Source organism: Podarcis pityusensis (assembly GCF_964106645.2).
Source record: "Podarcis pityusensis genome assembly, chromosome: 8".
NCBI classification, from domain to species: domain Eukaryota; kingdom Metazoa; phylum Chordata; class Lepidosauria; order Squamata; family Lacertidae; genus Podarcis; species Podarcis pityusensis.
In genome coordinates, this window is record NC_138033.1 from 38,415,110 (window position 1) to 38,433,181 (window position 18,072).

At 46.8% G+C, this 18,072-nt stretch overlaps 1 protein-coding gene across 2 annotated transcripts; it reads left to right on the forward strand.

Moving 5' to 3' along the window:
* The first annotated feature begins 130 nt into the window (after positions 1-130).
* Positions 131-16,066, forward strand: LOC308483023 (fatty acyl-CoA hydrolase precursor, medium chain-like). 2 transcript variants are annotated; one of them, XM_081016557.1, is made up of 13 exons: positions 131-525; positions 4,373-4,577; positions 5,458-5,596; positions 6,007-6,140; positions 6,341-6,494; positions 6,845-6,946; positions 8,225-8,332; positions 9,438-9,569; positions 9,900-9,980; positions 10,789-10,936; positions 13,957-14,106; positions 15,650-15,722; positions 15,841-16,066. In XM_081016557.1, exons 1-13 carry the CDS (start codon positions 510-512, stop codon positions 16,016-16,018), a joined length of 1,620 nt encoding a protein of 539 aa, XP_080872683.1. In that variant the 5' UTR covers positions 131-509; the 3' UTR covers positions 16,019-16,066. The 2 variants fall into 2 exon arrangements, with proteins under 2 accessions (XP_080872683.1, XP_080872682.1); XM_081016556.1 differs by lacking the exon at positions 131-525 and adding an exon at positions 664-1,318.
* The last annotated feature ends 2,006 nt before the right edge of the window (positions 16,067-18,072 follow it).

Here is an 18,072-nt window from a genome sequence, read left to right on the forward strand (position 1 = left end):
GCGGTTTGAAGGGTCCCTGGGAGGCCATCCAGTCGCACCTGCCTGTTCAGTGCAGGATTTTGCGGCTTCAGCCTCCCTGCCAGAAAGGCCACCCAGCAGCTGAGGGTCCACTGTGAGAGTCGCAGGCTGAGGGTTACTAATGGAAAAAGTCCTCGCGGAGCCCCAAAAGTCACCGGGAAGTGGAGGGGCTGCGCTGTGAAAGGGAAATGCGTGGAGGCCGAGGGCCTCTTTTCAGCCCATGGGCCGCATTTCCCACCCCGTGGAAAAAGCTACCTGCAGCAAGAAGGGAAAAAACCTGTCGCTTCCCCCTCACGGGGCTACAATGTCCAGCGCCCTTATAGAACTACAGTTCCCAGGAGAGTGGTTCTCAACTTGTGGGTCCCCAGATGTTGTTGGACTACAACTCCCATCATCCCTGAGCTCTGGCCTTGCTAGCTAGGGGTGATGGGAGTTGTAGTTCAACAACATCTGGGGACCCACAGGTTGAGAAAGGCTGCTAGGGAAGCTGTATGCTTTGGATCAGAGGTGGGCAACCTAAGGCCCGTGGGCTGGATACGGCCCAATCACCTTCCCAATCCATCCCACAGATGGTCCGGGAATCAGCGTGTTTTTACATGAGGAGAATGTGTCCTTTTATTTAAAATGCATCTCTGGATTATTTTTTGGAGCATAGGAATTCGTTCATTTTTTTCCCCTCTTCAAAATATACTCTGGCCCACCACATGCTCTGCAGGGTGGTTGACCGGCCCACGGCTGAAAAAGGTTGCTGACCCATGGTTTGGATGCCCTTTAAATGCATGACATGGATCTGCCCTCATCAGTTAACATTTTACTTGGAGGGGAGGAGAGGGAGTGAGGGAAGAGGTGTTGACTTATCATCCTAGGAGCCTTCCTCTCACCCTTCACAGCACCCAAAGGACCACCACATGTTCCTTCCAGCTCCTCTGGCAGGAATGCCAGCCAAAGAGGGCCCGAGCAGGGCACGGGCACTCTTTCCTGCTTTAGACTTTGCCCTTTCCATTGGTGCCAGCTGGTTTGGCAGCTTTTGTGTAACCTTTCCTCACATTGCAGTTAATGCTTCCCTTTTGCTGAAAGCTGAATCACTGGTCTGGTGTTATTATAGCTTGATGCTAGGTGTATCTGGATGTTTCCCCGGTTTTTCTTTGTAAGGGATGCCGATCTTTGTACCCTGCCCTGAAAGCATATAAAGGCGCAGCGGCCCAGGGGCAGTAAAGCATAATGGCATCAGCCCCATGGAGTGCCCTGTTCTGGGTTGCTGCAATTAGCACTGTTGGCTTCAGAATCATTGAAGGCAAAGGTAAGGGGAGTGTTTCATTTTTGACTGATAAAGAGTGAAATAGCCCCTTGCAATCCACTCTTGAGGAGAGTGAAGAGGAGCATCTCTGTCTGTGTCAGTCACCTCTTTACATTTTTCCAGTTACACCATTTTTGTATTATTATTCAGTAGAAGATACAGTGACATTTCTCAGTAGTAGAACACCTGTCTTGCATGCAGAAGGCCCTAGCTTCAATCCCCAGTGGCATCTCTAGGTAGGGTTAGGAAAGCCCCTGTCAGAAACTCCAGCAAGCCACTGGCAATCACAGACAGTTCTGAGCAAGATAGATCAATGGTCTGACTTGATCTAAGAGCATCTTCATGCGTTATTCAGAAATACAACTCAGAATGCACCAGCTGCTCCCTCCCACCCTTCACCCCTCTTTTGCAAACAGCAGCCCATCTCATTCCTGTGTCTGACACTCTGCATAAGAGCACTTCAATTTCTCCAACTGCCACTCATGGGGGGGGGATGGTTGCTGGATTTAAAAAAGATTGGGGTGAGGGAGTGGTGTGTGTGTCAGAGAGAGAGAGAGAGAGAGAGAGAGAGAGAGAGAGAGAGACAGACAGACGAGGGACTAGAAATTGATTCTGTGATGTGTTCTCTTACGTTTCCTCTCTTACTTGGCAGTAAATCCCATTGTACTGTATCTGGAAAATGCATAGGGATGGGTTAGAGATGACAGTGGTAGGATAAAGATTTACCAATAGGAGGTGAGGGTGGTGGAGAGGCAGGGAAAGGCAATTTGCATTGGTTGAAGACTTCCCCACCTTCTGATAGCTAAAGGCATCAAAACAAGTGATATCCCGCCACTTAACTGCATGTGCTGGCTTCAGGACCAAAGCCATTGGGGGAGGCTCTATAGCATTTTATTTACACTATCCTCTGCACCGCATGTTCTTATAAGATTGCCAGTAGTACATGTGAAAAGGATCTAGAGTGGACCACAAGCTTAACATCAGTCAACAGTGTGATGTAGCTGCAAAATAACCTAATGCTATTCTAGGATGCATCAAGAGGAGTATAGTGTACCAATCAAGGGAAGTAATAGTCCTGTTCTGTTCTACCTTGGTCATACCACACCTGGAATACTGTGTCCAGTTTTTGGCACCACAATTTAAGAAGAATATTGACAAGCTGGAATAAGTGCCGAGGAAGGCAATCAAGGGTCTGGAAACCAAGCCTTATGAGGAACAGTTGAGGGAATTGGGTATTGGGTATGTTTAGCTTGGTAAGGAGGAAACAGAGAGGAGACATGATAGGCATCTTCAAATATCTAAAGGGCTGTCACATGGAAGATAGAACAAATTTGTTTTCTCCTGCTCCGGAGGCTAGGAACCAAACCAATGGCTCCAAGTTAAAAGAAATGAGATTCTGACTCAACATCAGGAAGATATTTCTCACAGTAAGCGCTGTTCGACAGTGGAACAGACTCCCATGAGATGTGGTGCACTCTCATTCTTTGGAGGTTTTAAAGCAGAGGTTGGATGGCCATCTAGTTAATTTAGTTGAGATTCCTCCATTGCAGTGGGTTGGGCTAGATGACCCTTTGTCAAGAATGTATAACTTGCTGTTGAAATGGAATACTCAGGATGAAACGGTGAAATCTGCTATGATTAAATGGGCACAAGATGTTGGACATACATAATGATGGCTGACTGGGAACAGTTATGGACCACAGGTATGAAGTTTACGGCATGTAATACCTTAAGAGAGAATATTATGAAAATGATATACAGGTGGTACATGACACCAGTCAAGCTTGCAAAAATCTATCACCTGCCCAATAATAAATGTTGGAAATGTAAAGAAACCGAAGGTACATTCTTTTACCTTTGGTGGATGTGCCCAAGGATTAAGGCTTTCTGGGAGATGATTTATAATGAAATGAAAAGGGTATTTAAATATACCTTTCTGAAGAAACCAGAGGCCTTTCTCCTGGGCATGGTCGGCCAAATGGTGCCAAAGAAGGATAGAACTTTCTTTATGTATGCCACAACAGCAGCAAGAATTCTTATCGCAAAGTACTGGAAGACACAAGATCTACCCACCCTGGAAGAATGGCAGATGAAGGTGATGGACTACATGGAATTGGCGGAAATGACTGGCAGAATCCGTGACCAGGGAGAAGAGTCGGTGGAAGAAGATTGGAAGAAATTTAAAGACTATTTACAGAAATATTGTAAAATTAATGAATGTTAGAATGATGTTGGAATGAAGCTAGGTGGTTTAAGCAGCAATTCTATAAAGGTGTAGGTAAAAAAGGATTGATAACAGATGAAAATTTAAAGTTATAGTATATTAAGTTTAAGAATCATGAGAAAACAAAGAGGGAAAGAAATTGCTGATTTAACTAATTGAACTGGAATACAAAAAAGGGAGGTATGAGGAGGTCAGGGAAACAAGGATATGAATGTAAGTTATGGAAAGATTGATCTATTTTTCTTTTTCTCTTTTCTCTTTAAGGGTTTTTTATTCTTTTTTCTGTATTTTGTATTTTCTTGTATTTTTACTTTTTGTTTTTGTGTAATTCTTGTATTCTTTGAAATCTTAATAAATATCATTAAAAAAACAAAATAGATGACCCTTGGGTTCCCCTCCAGCTCCCCAATTCCATGGTTTTTACCAGGTGACTGCAGGACTCCCTTTGGGATGATCCTCAGGGCTGTTGTCTGCAAGGTTCTTTCATAAAACGGTCTATGACTTTGATTTCTGGTTTATCTGTTTTTAAGCTCAGCGTTAAACAGAAAAAGCTGCCGACATTTAAAATGAAATAGTATATTTTTTAAAAGCTACAACCAGAGAAAACCCACTTTAACTCAAAGTGCTGATTGCAGAGGATGGCTGCTCTCATGTCCTTTATGTGGAGGGAGAAGGGAGGCTGCTTTTGGCTTTGCACAGATCCTTTCTAGGGAGGGGCGTGGTCAGGCCCAATGCTCTCTGGCCCCCTGGTTTTATATAATTCTATACCTTTGCCTCTATGTTTGCAATTTCACACATTTAAAAAACTTTATTTGTATGCACGCATTGTGTAGGTCCAGAAGGCGCCCACCCAGAAGTGGCCACAAAATATGGACGGCTTCGAGGGACGCAAGCAAGTGTAAAGGGCACAGAGCGGCTGGTCAATGTCTTCCTGGGCATCGCCTTTGCAAAGCCTCCCACTGGCTCCTTGAGATTCTCCTCACCTCAGCCGCCTGAGCCATGGGATGGCGTGAGAGATGCTACCACGTACCCAGCGGTGTAAGAGAGATGCAGTTGGATCCTCTTGGCTGCACTGGGGAAATAAAAACCAGCAGAGAGGAATGTTTGAGGGGAGGTGCTGGGAACCACCAGCATGTTTTCATCATCATCTTTTTTTAAAGAATTCATTCATTTTATATTTTTTGAGAAAGAAATCACTGGAAACAAAACAGGTGTAATTGCTGAAAGAAAATTCTGTTTTAACTTAACATGTACACCACAGAAATTCCAATATCTGCAACCTTAATGGGTCAGAGCAGTCCAGATGTTTCAGCAACCAGCCCTCAGCCATTGGAGGCCAAGAGCTCTTTCACTGTTAATCCCACAACATTTTAGCTGCATTCAATAAATTCATAATTAATTATTTGACCATGTTAGACAAATAATTTGCAATGATATTAATTCAATGCTAATGGGTTCTAAACTCAGGGTGGTTAATTATTTGACAGAAGGCATGGAATATTATGTTCCAATAAGGTTGTGAAGGCTTATAGTCCCATCACATTTGTAGCACATCTTTCCTAAGACATCTATATTCCCAGCATTTAAATCTATTAACAGAGGATATCCTGTTTTCAAAGTAAAACAATTTATACTGAATTCTCTGAACAGAAAGGCTGAGTGGTCCTGCTCTGATTGACTGAAGCATTGTCATCCATTTTCTAAGATTAGAGTGTCAAGAAGACCCCTTTCTTGTTGCCCTTTTGTTTAAAAACAAACAAAGTAAGAACAGTTGATTAAGTCCACACCTTTGCCAGTAAACCTTTAAACTGGCCTATGTCAGTTTCTCCCTGATGCCACCTCTCGTGACCTCTTGCAAATTATTATCTTTATATTTGAGCTAGTATGTTCACTATCTGTGGGGGTGTCCTTTCTGCAGGTGCCCCCAGGATCTGGATATACTCAAAGGAATTCAGAAGAGATGGAAAGAAAAGCACCCACCCTTCCGAAGTTCCGAGGACTGTTTGTATTTAAACATTTATACTCCCGCAGATTCCCCCAAGGCATCCAAGCTGCCAGTAAGCACATATTTTAAATGGACTGAAAGCAGCGTTGTAAAGCAGGGTGACTGGCAGCAGATTCTGGGTTGATGGCAGTGGCTCTTGCCAATGTCATTTTACTCTGAAGACTCTTCTGCCTCTCGTGTTCTTACAAAGGGCAATTTTGATTGGTTACGCCACATCCTTTCTTTAATTGTTCTGAATAAAATAAAATAAAAACTGGATAACTGCATCTTGAACTGCACGCAAAACTAAATGGTTGTCTGTTGTTGCAAAATTGCCTGACTACGATGATACATCTTTGCCATCCATTACAAAATAGTCTATATATGTACAATTATTATGTGCTATTTATTTCAAAAACATTTTATGAAAAATGCTCTCTAGCAACCTTCCAGTCATTCCCTGCCGCCCCTGTTCTTTTGAAGGTGATGGTGTGGATTCACGGAGGGAACATGATATTTGGGGCAGCTTCCAGGTTTGATGGTTCCGCACTAGCTGCCTATGAAGATGTGGTGGTGGTCATCCTTCAGTACAGGCTGGGCATTTTGGGGTTCTTCAGGTAAGAGGCTTTGGCTAAAGGTATTCCAGGGCCCTTTTCACTAGAGGGGCGTTGGGTTGACCTGTCGGGTCAGCTCTTCTCTCCACTTGTGCATCTGAACCCCCTCAGAAGGACCTGGCATTGACTCAAAGTGCCAATCTTTTCTCCAAAATCCACCTGAGCGCTGAGCTTGCTGTTCCTTGTCAACGCTTTCCTTTCAGCACAGGGGACGAGAGTGCTCGAGGGAACTGGGCCCTTTTGGACCAGGTGGCAGCTCTCCAGTGGATCCAGGAAAACATCGGAGCTTTCGGGGGCGATCCGGAATTGGTGACTCTCTTTGGTGTCTCTGCAGGATCCATGAGTGCTTCAGCCCATGTGAGTTCCAAAATGTTATATGGTGGGGGTTTCTATTATAGTAATAGACTGCTTAATTCTCAGGTGGACATTTTACAAAACATAAAATAATGATCTCTGACATACTCTCAAAGCTGTGGAAAGGATGGGTGGGGGTAGCGGTCTCTGCTAACTTGCAGAACCCATGTAATCATGACGCGTAAAGTGGCCCTTTTTGCTCTGGCTACAGGAAAGATTAGGAAGAAGGAATTGGGTGCAATAGGTGTAAGTTCTATGGGGACTCAGAGGCCTAATTTGATGTTCAGCGCTTTTGTTAGGTCAGTGGCAGGGCATAATGTCTGTTGCCAATGGTGTCCTTTCTCCTCTGCCAGGTTATGTCTCCCTTGTCAAAGGGTTTATTCCACAGAGCCATCCTGGAGAGCGGTGTCTCACAGCTTCCAATAGTCTTCCAGAACAGGTCTAAGTCTGCTGAAGTAGGTTTGTTTGTTTGACCAGATGAGACCAAAATGTTTTCTGTCCCAAGGATGCTGGCTTTTTCTTTTCTTTTTTAAACACGGCCCAGGTAGCAAAAGTTGGGTGGAGTTCCCCCGTGTCATGAATGCAGGGCAGGGCAGGGCCGGCTCACATATGAGGTAGGCTGAGGCAACCGCCCCAGGTGGTGGAATCCCAAAAGGCAGTGCCCTGCAGGCGTCCTGTCCCCCTTGCTGCCTCCACCTCTGACAGAAACAAAACAGTGGCAACTTCCGGTGAGCTCTTACCAAGATCATACTGAAATCTCATGAGATCTCACCACAACCCACCACCACAGCTTCTCTCAGTGCCATGACTGGAATTAGTAACAGGTGAGGCACAGGGCCAATCTGGATTAAAACAAAAGGGCACCAGGTAGTAGCAATATGCACTCTTGCCCTTTAGAAATGGAGGTGTGAGGTATGTTGTGCTGCTTTCGGCTGAGGGAGAGGGACCACTCACATAGGTATGGTCCTGTTGGTATATAGACGGGAGGAGGCCTGCCATGGAGATGTGATTAAAATGGGTCCCTCAGCACCCTGACAGGGCCCTACTCCTATAGGGTGAGGATGGTGGGCCGTTCATGCCCACCATGAACCCAGGTGGTTGGGCCATGGGCAGGCTGCTCCTAAGGGCCTGAAAATAACACACTGGGGAATTTTTAATGTGGGCATATTGGACTTGGGGCCTACATGCTGAGGACAAGATGCACTGTAAAGACTCAAACACCTGTTCCTTGGGGTCAGGGATAAAAGGACAGGCAAAACAATTGCTTTCTGTCACCAGAGCTCCAGCATTCTTAGGGACATATGGAGGGCACTGAAACCTGCTGAAAGCTGTTCCTTCAGATCAGGGGACTGGGGTAGTCACCTAGAGAGGTTAAATAATACCCCAAAATGACATTTTTTCTCATTGCGGCCCCAAAGGTTCCATGGCAACACAGCAGGTTGGGCAGCCTTGAAACCCTTTCCATCAGGTTTCCTTGGCAACAAGATGAATGCATACCGGGGTCACAACTCACCCCAAAAGCCATGTTTAAGGCCGGCACACCACAATAGTGCTTTCTGGTGGAATTCTAAAGCGACCCTCAAAAGGAGGTGGGAATTACAGTGAAAATGGGGTGGGGCACTTGCCACTTTTTAGTTTGACAAATGGTGGACTCTCTGTTCTCCACCCTTTGAATGCTTAGTGTGCCAGAGATGGCAGCAGATAAGAGTTCCTGTCATTGTGTACATATACAGAAAATTGCCCGTATCTTTGGCTGTGAGATGACCACTTCAGCTGCCTTAGTCCACTGTCTCCGGCAGAAGAGTGAGCAGGAGCTGATCCATGCTGACCTTAGCAGGCAGGTAAGTGACATGAGTGATCAGGAAAGAGCCTTGATGCCCTGCTCAGTTGTTTCTCCCCTCCCAGTGAGGGGAACCACCTAGAGTGCTCATTAAGACCTTCTGCTCCAAGTGTGTATTGCTGTTTATGAGGGCAAGGAGGAATGGATCAGCCCGTCTTATAGCTTCCTTTTTGTCCTAGTGTACAGTGGTACGTCTGGTTATGAACTTAATTCATTCCAGAGGTCTGTTCTTAACCTGAAACCATTCTTAACCTGAGGTACCACTTTAGCTAATGGGGCCTCCCACTGCCGCTGCGTAGCTGCCGTGCGATTTCTGTTTTCATCCTGAGGTAAAGTTATTAACCCAAGGTACTACTTTCAGGTTAGTGGAGTCTGTAACCCAAGGTACCACTGTAATATAAATACAGAATATAAAAAGTGCAGAAATTGGATTTAAATACATATTTGTGTACATGTTTAAATAGATCTTTTATTTGATCAGAATATTATTGATTTATTAATCTCAAGGCGATGTACAATAAAAACAACTAAAAACAGACAAAAACTGTGGAGCACATCAGTTTTCTTGGTGCTCTTGTGTCCTGCATGCCTTGAAACAGGAGGGTTGGTGGCTAGAGCTCAGGTGGCGTAAGACTTGCTCCAAACCTGTCTGAAGAGGGTGAGGCTGCAGCATCGTGCCCACTAAACAGTTGGCAGAGAGATGAGGAGAATACAACTTTGCTTGTTCTTCTCAATCTCTTGGCGGCTTTCAATGCCATTAACCACAACAGCCTTCAGGAGTCACTCAAGGAAGTGGGGTTTGGGGGCACTGTACTTCCTTGGTTCTGCTCATGGGAAGCTACTCATGGTTCCATCTTGTCCCCCATGCTATTGAACATCTATAAAGCTGCTGGGAGCTGTCATCAGGATTTTTGAAGGTGCTGCCAATAGGCAGGTGACACCCAGCTCTATCTCTCTGCTCCATCAGAATCAGGAGAGGCAACTGAGGTGCTAAGACAGGCTGAGCTCCTCATTCCTCCCGGACTATTTTGGCTTGGTCAGGGTGGAGGGTGGGGAGTGGTCCTGGGCCCTTCAGTTAAACACCTTCTTTCCTTCCCTTTGCTCAGGGCTTAGGGCCAGCTTTGGATGGTGTGTTTATGCCGAAGACCCCAGAGGAGATTCTGGCTGGGAGGGAGGTCAGTGCTGTGCCCCTCATGGTCGGAGTCACCAACCATGAATTTGGCTGGAATTCGCGTGTGGTAAGATCCCGCTAGCAAGGCCTTTTCATTCTGCCCCCCAAATGTCTGCATGAAATCCCTGTGACAAGAGGGGCCTCACAACTAGGCTATGAATTTAATGGTTGGTGGTGGTTTCTAAGCATAAACCTACTCCTTTAGACCCCAAAGGCTCATTAGATGTTCTCAAGCAGAAGTTCTTGGAGACGAACTGGTTCACTGTGGGCAATAATGGATCTCAACAAAGATGTTTTAATAATTAAATAACACGGACAAATGAACATTCCCAACCAAGAATTACTCTGGAGTTTCTCTCAAAGGCACAGATAACCCTTCTTTTCTCTTTTGATGCAGACTGGGACCCTGGAAGGGTTTAAGGACGTGGGAGACAGGGACAGAATCCGTACTACTTCAGAAGCAATCCTCCCCGTTTTGGTAACTATTTATTTTGTTGATTGGCATCCTTTCTCTGAGAAACTTTGAGAATAAATTTTCTGCAGATAGGATTGATTATGAGCACCACCCTGTAGATGTTTGCCTGGATGGGGCAAATCATGCCTAGGCTGAGAGGTGACTGGTGATGGAGGGAGTTAGGATCCAGAGGAGTCCTCTCCTGACTTCATAGGGATGGAATGGGAGCTCTGGCATTAGCTCTGATGGTTGCTTGCAGGGTTGGCAGAGGAGGAGGAGAAGGGGGCAAGAGAGGGAACTAACCCCTGTCCCTCTCCTTCTCCTGAGGCCATTGGAAGCAGCTGCTTACGGGGGGGGGGGGAGCTTCACAGCCCTCACATGTTCCCAGCCAGTGGCCTTCCCCAAAGCCCCCCAGATCATTCCTGACCCAATCCTGGGAGGGGGCCTTAGGACTTCTGCTTCAGTTCCATTCAGAAGAACATGGGTGTAGCAGTGGCAGAGTATGAGGGGGGAGAATAACCTTTTGACTCCCTTTCCCAAGGTAGGCTAGACATGATGCCCAAGGCCAGTTAGGCTTCCACCAGCACACCCTTCTTAGCCCCCTCTAACATGGAGGGGAGTGCTTTCCAGAATCCCAAGTCAAATTTATCAGAAACAGAAATAGCATCCAGTTCATTTGTCCCGCCCCAGCGGCTGGCTTTTCTCGGTCAACCTGCTTCTTACACACTTGTAGCACAAATCAAGTAACAAAGGGCACGTTTGAGAAAGGAGGGGACCCCCACCCCCGCCCCAGCAATGGCCATTTCCCACCATCTCTTTTCTTCTCTCGCAGGGGATCCCACTTGAACTCCTGCCAATGGTACTTGATGAGTACCTTGGGGACACCAACGACTTGGATGAGCTCAGAGATGGGTTCCTGGACTTGATTGGAGATGTGTTCATTGTTATCCCATCCATAAAAACATTACGGTATCACAGAGGTAAAAAGAGTGTCCCCTGCCCCCGCCAGGTGTTACTTATAATAAAGTCTCCTCTTGACATTAAAACACTTCTGACGCATGCCATTTGAGGCACACCATTTCCCTCAAAGGATCCCCAGAGCCAGACTGTGAGGTGTCTGGAGTTTGACTCCAAGAGACTCTCTGTGTAATTTCTCAAGTTCAGCTCTACTTGGAGGAAGGAACAAAATTATTTCCAGATATCAAAGACTTTCAGGAATTTAGCGTGGGGAGCCTGGAGTCAGGGCTCTTGTGTGTGTTTGCAGTTTCCAAGTGCTGGCATGGCAAGCAAGCATTGTCTCCCCCTCTGCCACTTCAGTAATTTATACTGTAAACTCAGGACATCCAGCAGGTCTGTAATTCCTTGCGTCTAAGATTTACATAAGCTGCCACAACTGCTTTGAGGGAGAAGACCAGATTTATCCATGTGAGTAAATAGGCAAGAGGGGTCAGTCAGCATTTTATTTGAGTATTTCGGATGGGAGGGAGAATAAAATTGTTCTGGTTTAAATTGTATTATAAGGCACAATATCTGCTTCTGATACCAGATTTGCTTCTTGCAAACCGCTGATGGAGTACATCACGTAGGCATTCTGCAGCTCATGAGTCGCATCACTGAAAGTTCAGAAGACTTTTTTTTCCTAAGTAACTGTAGGGATGCAACAATTATTTCCTTCATCTGTATTGTCGAGGGCTCCTGTGATGATACCCCAAAATTGCAATCATTATTCTGTGTAGCTGCGATTAGAGTTCCTAGCTAAGTTTCACCAGCTCCTGTGTGGCGTTTCTTTCCTAGTTAGAAGCTTTTTGCAACTATTTCTCAGCTGCACATAAGTCCTAGTCAGTTCTCAGCAACCTTTGGTTCTTGGCCTGGTTATAGTGGAGAGCTTTGCTTTTTGCAGCACTTGATTTATGTGAGCCCTTGAGCAGCGACCGAGCAACCAATCACACCCAGAACCTTCCTCACAAGGCGCATCCCCACCCCCCATCGTTGGGGGTCACGTGGGCTTCTGTGCTTACCAAAGGAGAGTACACTTGGCTGAGTTCAATGCCAGCTTCTTTGATCCCTGGGCCGACAAGATGAGTAAATCATTCCTGAATTGGACTAAAGTCTGTGGGTGAAAAAGGCCAAGGTATGAACTTCCTCACCCATTAGCAGATACAGGCCTGGTCAAAGATGAAGGCTGACTGAGCCACTGAGAGCAGGTCATGAAGAAGTCCCACTGGGAGTAACATGAAATTATGGTGCAAGGGCTGCACCCATCTCACAAGTGCCCGCATAACCCCCGTTGCATCTTTTCAGGGTTTCTCTTTTCAAATGCACTAAATCTGCAAGGTAGTTTTTCAAAGCCTTTGATTCATAGGCTTTGTATGTTTCTATGGATCTAGATAATGTTTTTGTGCAAATGGAAAGTGTGTTACAAGCTTCTAGACAAAGCTCCTGAGAAGAGGGGTACAGGATCAAGTCCTTGGATCAACTGTGCCTATTTAGTCCATCTATGCCAGCAGTGGCTCTCTGGTGTCTGACGCTGAGAGGGTTTCCCCCTCTCCTCTCCTCTCCTCTCCTCCTGTCCCGATCCTTTTCACTGGAGGTGGGACCTTCAGCTCTTCTGCATGGAAGATAGGCCCCCTGGTGTTGAGGTACGGACAGTCCAGCTTCTGTGGAGGGGTCATTGGTGGCATCTTTCTGAACCACCAAGCCAAACGCATGCTCCTCCCTCCTCTGTTTGTCAACCTCTAGCTGCTATCATCCAAGTGGGGTTGAAACTCATCCTGAGAAGGCTGTGGGCAGATGGTCTCCGGATTCAGAGGAATGGTGCACAGTCTGCTCTGGACAGGGTTGCCCTGCCTCAAAAAAGCTGAGGGATTCTCCTGGATCCAACTTTGTCACAGGAGACTCAAGCGGCCTTCGTGGCTGCAGACCCTTTTGCCAGCTGAAAGGGGTGATCAGAAGTATTTTGCTTTTGGGGGTCATTTCCGTGGGGGTGGTGTGGAAACTCCCCCAAGGTCAGATAAGGATCAGAGTTGAAATCCTAGAACCTTAGTGGTGGGTGGCTTTACCTTGAAAAACAAACAGGCTGAGGATTTTTTTTTCTTTCCCCTTTTTCTAACAGCATGTCCCACAGGAGCACCCAGAAAAAGAATGCAACTAGTAGCACTGTTTCCTGGGGTGTTCTGGGATAGTGGGAAGGGAAGAATGCCTGCCCCTCTGAGCCAATGACCTTTGGAGACCTCTTGGAAGCTTCAGTCGGTACAGACGTCAGCAGGCAGGATTTTGACTGGCCCAGAGGGCAGTAACATGCTGTCCCTTCAAGAGGCAAAGTCATGAGGCTGCATTCTGAGGAGGAGGCTGTGTGAGTGGACTGAAAGGAGCTGCTTTGGATCACGTTCCTGTAGGAAGAGTTGGCCCTACAGACTCCACAAGGCCAGGAAAATCCTCTCTGAGATATACTAGCTGCCAGGATGGCACACGAAGAAGCTGATCTTTCTGTTTTCCCCATAATCTATAAGTTCCCAGCATCACAGTGCCTTGTCACAATTACACACAGTTTTTGGAAGGCCTCTGGGCACCTGGAGGAGGTTCTGCCTTCTCCCAGACCACAAACTGTTGAGGGTTGTAAAGGTCTATTCTGGCTTCTCATTGGCAGAGGTGAAGTGGGTGAAAAAGGAAGGGGGGGCATTCCAGCTGTGGCACCTCCACCTGTGGAATGTCGTCCACAGGGAAGCTGGACCGAGGGTGCCAACATTGTTTTCTTTTAGATGTGAAAGCCTTATAATTTCCCCTGGGGCTTTTTGAAGCAGAGAGTGCCTGGTGAGCTAAAATGAAGCCTTCCTGGATCTTACCAGAAAGTCCCTCTGATTGTACAGGAGACCCTTCAGACCTGAATCGAAGGCTGCCCCCTACCTAGCAGCTGAAAGGCAAAGGACAGGGAGCCACTGTCCTTAGTGAATGCACTGCTGCCTTCTCTCTCAGCCTCCGTCTCCTTTTGTTCCCTCTTTAGAGACCGGGGCTCCCACTTACTTTTTTGAGTACCAGCACCGTCCCAGTTTGTACCACGATACCAAACCAGACTACGTGAAAGCGGATCACGCAGACGAAGTTGGGTTCGTCTTTGGAGGGCCGTTTCTCACTGGTGACATTCGCCTGCATGGTAAAGAGCGGCTATCCTGTGACTCAGGACTCGCTTTTGGGGGAGGTTGCTGTAGGGCAGGGCAGCTTCCAGGCACAGGAGGCAGGCATTGTGCCCCCCCCACAAGCCAGTTGGGTTTGCCATAATCTGCAGTGCTGAAACCCTTCTGGCATGACAGGGATTTGGTGCCTACAGATTACGCTAAGAATTGGTGGCAGAGGTGGACAGACTGATCACCTGCCCTGTTCGCTTTTCTAATTAACAGTTTGCATGTTGTTTTCTAGGAATATAATACATTCAAAGTGAATTGAAACCAAAGGGTGATGTAGCAAGGCTCCCTTTGGGCGCAAAACATGGAAAGGGCCTGAGCGGTTCTTATAGGGGTGGCCCACTTTCTGGGGCTCTGCTGGGCATTTAACCAACAATGGGGATGGGGGAAAGCAGAAGCAGGAAGAAGCCACTCCCACCTGTGGGCAGTAGAGGGCGCACAAGGACCAGAAAACCCCCCAAACCAGTTCACCTTTAACTGGGGGTGGGGGGAGGATGGGGAGGGCACCTCCTTCTTCACAGCCAGGCAAGAGAAGCTAGTAGGATACTGGCACTCATCCAAACTAGCAGCTCTCCCCCCCCCCCCCGAAACCCAATCTTTACTGCCGAATTGGAGAAAACATCTCCGGATTGATGCCTGCTCCAATTTATTGCTAAAGAGCAGGTTTTCCTGGACAAGCGGGAACCTGCTCAGACCCACACATTCGAGGCACAGGACAAGTGCAACTCTGGATGAGCCCTGGGCTGTGCTTCAAGGGAGGCTCCCACCTCCAGGCCTTCCCCATCTCTGCCTCTCTGGGAGGCAGCTTGCCCCCTCACTTTCCCCTCTCTGCCAAGTGTTTTGAGTGGCCTTTTCTCCTCCTGCAGTCCCCTTTGGGCATTTGGCCTGGGGCATGGCTCTGCCACAACCCCAGGACACCTGGCCCATCACAACACATCTGCAGCCTCTGCCTTGACATGGACAAATCTAAATATTCATGTGAGGTTTCCCTGCCCATTTCAGAACAGAGCATCACCAGCCATGTGACTCAGGGCTGTCAGGCAAGACTACACATTGAAACAGACCTTCTTCTTTGGAGATCACTCGTAGCTGAGTAAGATTGTCTTTCACGAACATAGGCTTAAGTGAGTCCGTTAAGTGGCTGTGAAGGCCAAGGTTTCCAGGCAGGTGTTGATCATGGACAGGGTTTGCAAACATGCCTTCCTTTAGCTTGTTTCTCCTTTTAGCCCTGAGTTCATGCTTCTTCAAAGTCCTTGACACCTTTGGTAAAGGTTGTTCTCCAATTGGAGTGCTTGCAGATCACTACAAATGACAGGCACCTTTTCACGCACCAGCTTTTCTGCAGATATTCTGATGGATGCTGCAGCATGTGTGCCCCCCCCCCGAACTCCCCCTGCCCCCCACATTCTGCTTCAGAGAATGAATTACTGAACTGGGTTGGGTAACCATTGGGAGTGGATTTGTATTTGCAGCGATCCCAGCTGTGTAATGAACTTCCCTCCCTCTATTCTTCAGGTGATGCCACGGAAGAGGAGAAAGTTCTTAGCAGAACCATGATGAAATATTGGGCTAACTTTGCTCGCAGCGGGTGAGTCATGGGCCACCGTGATAATTATGGGGGTGTGGTGTGGCTGGCTGGAAGGCATGAAGGATGCCTTGGCAGACATGACAGAACAGACATTGTCTGTTGTTGGTTTTGCTCCTAGAAACCCAAATGGAGAAGGTTTGGTAGAGTGGCCGGCCTATAACACCCAGGAGCAGTATCTAGAGATAAATCTGAAGCAGAAAGTCTCAATGAAGCTGAAAGAGAAAAAAGTGGAATTTTGGCTAAAGACTGTCCCTGAGAAGGTGGATGAGGTGAGAAGAAAACACACAGAATTGTAATTCACAAGCAGCTATGGACAATAAATAGAGCACCAAAATGACAAATGATAGTTACTTGTTAAAATATATTTTTCCACAAAACAAATGCAGCATATTTCTTTATTCTGAGCTGTAAAATGATGGAGAGTAGGTAATATAGAAAAATTAGTTAAATAAACATCTCTACTTTGTAAATTATGTTTATTCCTTTCCTGCAGGAGGTATGCACATTGTTACTAAGCCTAGATAAAAGTTACCTTTTCTTTAATGCAATGTTTAGTTTCAGATCTTTGCATTGTCAAAAGTATACAGTAACATAGTTCTGATTTACAAAACTTGAAAAATAATTATAAAAATGAATATAGTGTTACATTTAGACTTTCAGAATAAAGGGATGCCATTTTTTGGTCAGAAAAGTGTCTGTTCCTTGGTCTTCCTTCAAAAGTTTCACACTTCACAAAAGGCTCAAATAGGCTGATGGGGCAGCCTCTCGTTTTTTAAAGGGGCAAATGCAAGAGATGGCCCCCCCAGTTTTGGATCAAGACTGTGTGCGTGACCCATACCTCCATGTGTCCCTGTTATGCACCAGCACACATGCAAACATGTAACAACAGAAATGTGATATTTCAAAATATTGGGCCTACAGTGATGGTGTACCAGAAAACGTTAGTAAAACATCCTGTTGCCCCAATTTGGATAAAAACAAAAGACTGCTTATTATCACATAGTGCCAAAATAGTTGCACCTGTTTTTTGCAAACAGCTACAGATAATTAATTGGCTAGTCAGTTGAAAAGTGGAGCATGGACTCCATAAACACACCACCCTGTCCAGACTAACAGCTTAGATCCCCCCACTGGCATAGCGTGGGTTGCCAGCACCCGGGGCAAGGCAAATATCCCTGCACCACCCGCTGACAGGTTGGAACAAAGGGGAAATGGCACAGCAACCTACCCGAGTGGCAGTCATGGTGCCCCGTGAGTGTCAAGCAGGGCGGAGAGCAGGACGGGGGATTGGTCAGGAACAGGTATCTTTAAAAAGCCTGTGCGGAGCGTGCCCTGGCAACCAGCTATCACCCAAATCCGCTCCTCCGTTCACCCATGCAAACATTGGGAGATTTTCTGTGCAAGGGGAAAGGTGCACTATTTTTTTATTACTACTTTTTTTTTCTTTTTGAAATTTTGTGTCCCTAAGAATTTTGCACCCAGGGCAACCGCTGGTGTGGCCCCACCCATGCTATGCCACTAGGTCTTCTGTTCCCATTTAAGGAGCAGGGAGGGGCGCTAAGGATGCAGAAGATGGACAGACAGGACAGACAACAGGAATGCACATGCCCCATGTTTGGGCTGTGCAGGGGCAGAAAGGACTGCGAGACCTGGGAAATGAAGCAGGTAGAAAGCAATGGAAGGCTGCAAGTGCTGAGATGAAGCACTTTCCCCAATTAGAGACTTGTGGCTGTGTGTTGGAGTTATCGGAGGTGCTAGGCATAAACCTTTTTGAACCAACCGCAGCCTGCAAATGTGGATTGTCCCCAAAAGCTGTGGTGATGGGTGGCCAAATGCAGGCACCCCTTCGCAGGTTGCCCTGAGCCCTGCATGGTGTGGTGCTCAGCCCCTGTGCTCTCCTCAAATCCTCCCAAAGAAGCAAAAAAACCACGCAGATAATTAACCAGAAGGGAAACCAGGTGTCTAAGAGGGAATCTAGAGCTTCGCACCAGAATGAAGAAAGGCAACCAATACAAGGAGAAGGGAAGTGTGGTGGAAAGAAGTCGGGGAGGGAAACAAGATGGCCCCAGAGAAGTCTGTTCTGGAACATCCCATAGCAGTGGCTGGAAGACTTAAAGGGACAGTGACTTAAATAATTTGCTTCCTGAAGTGGGAGGGTTGCTGAGGAAAGGTGAGCCAGGTCAACACTTGGGCTGGAGGAGGGAAGCAAAAATTGGCATTCTAAGTGACCAGAGAGGCTGGATTTAGCATAGAAATGGGTTGAGGTTAGGGAATAGAAGTGAGGGCTGGGTGCAAAAACGGAAGAGGGAGCCTAAGGTCAGGCTGCACTGGACCCTGGTGCAAAACTAGT

Bases quoted from the DNA above. Each gene is read 5' to 3' on its own strand.
- LOC308483023 (XM_081016556.1), top strand. From the start codon at position 1,240: ATGGCATCAGCCCCATGGAGTGCCCTGTTCTGGGTTGCTGCAATTAGC. The intron at 6,141-6,340 runs GTAAGAGGCTTT...CTTTCCTTTCAG, and splicing joins GGCATTTTGGGGTTCTTCAG to CACAGGGGACGAGAGTGCTC. The intron at 6,495-6,844 runs GTGAGTTCCAAA...CTCCTCTGCCAG, and splicing joins CCATGAGTGCTTCAGCCCAT to GTTATGTCTCCCTTGTCAAA.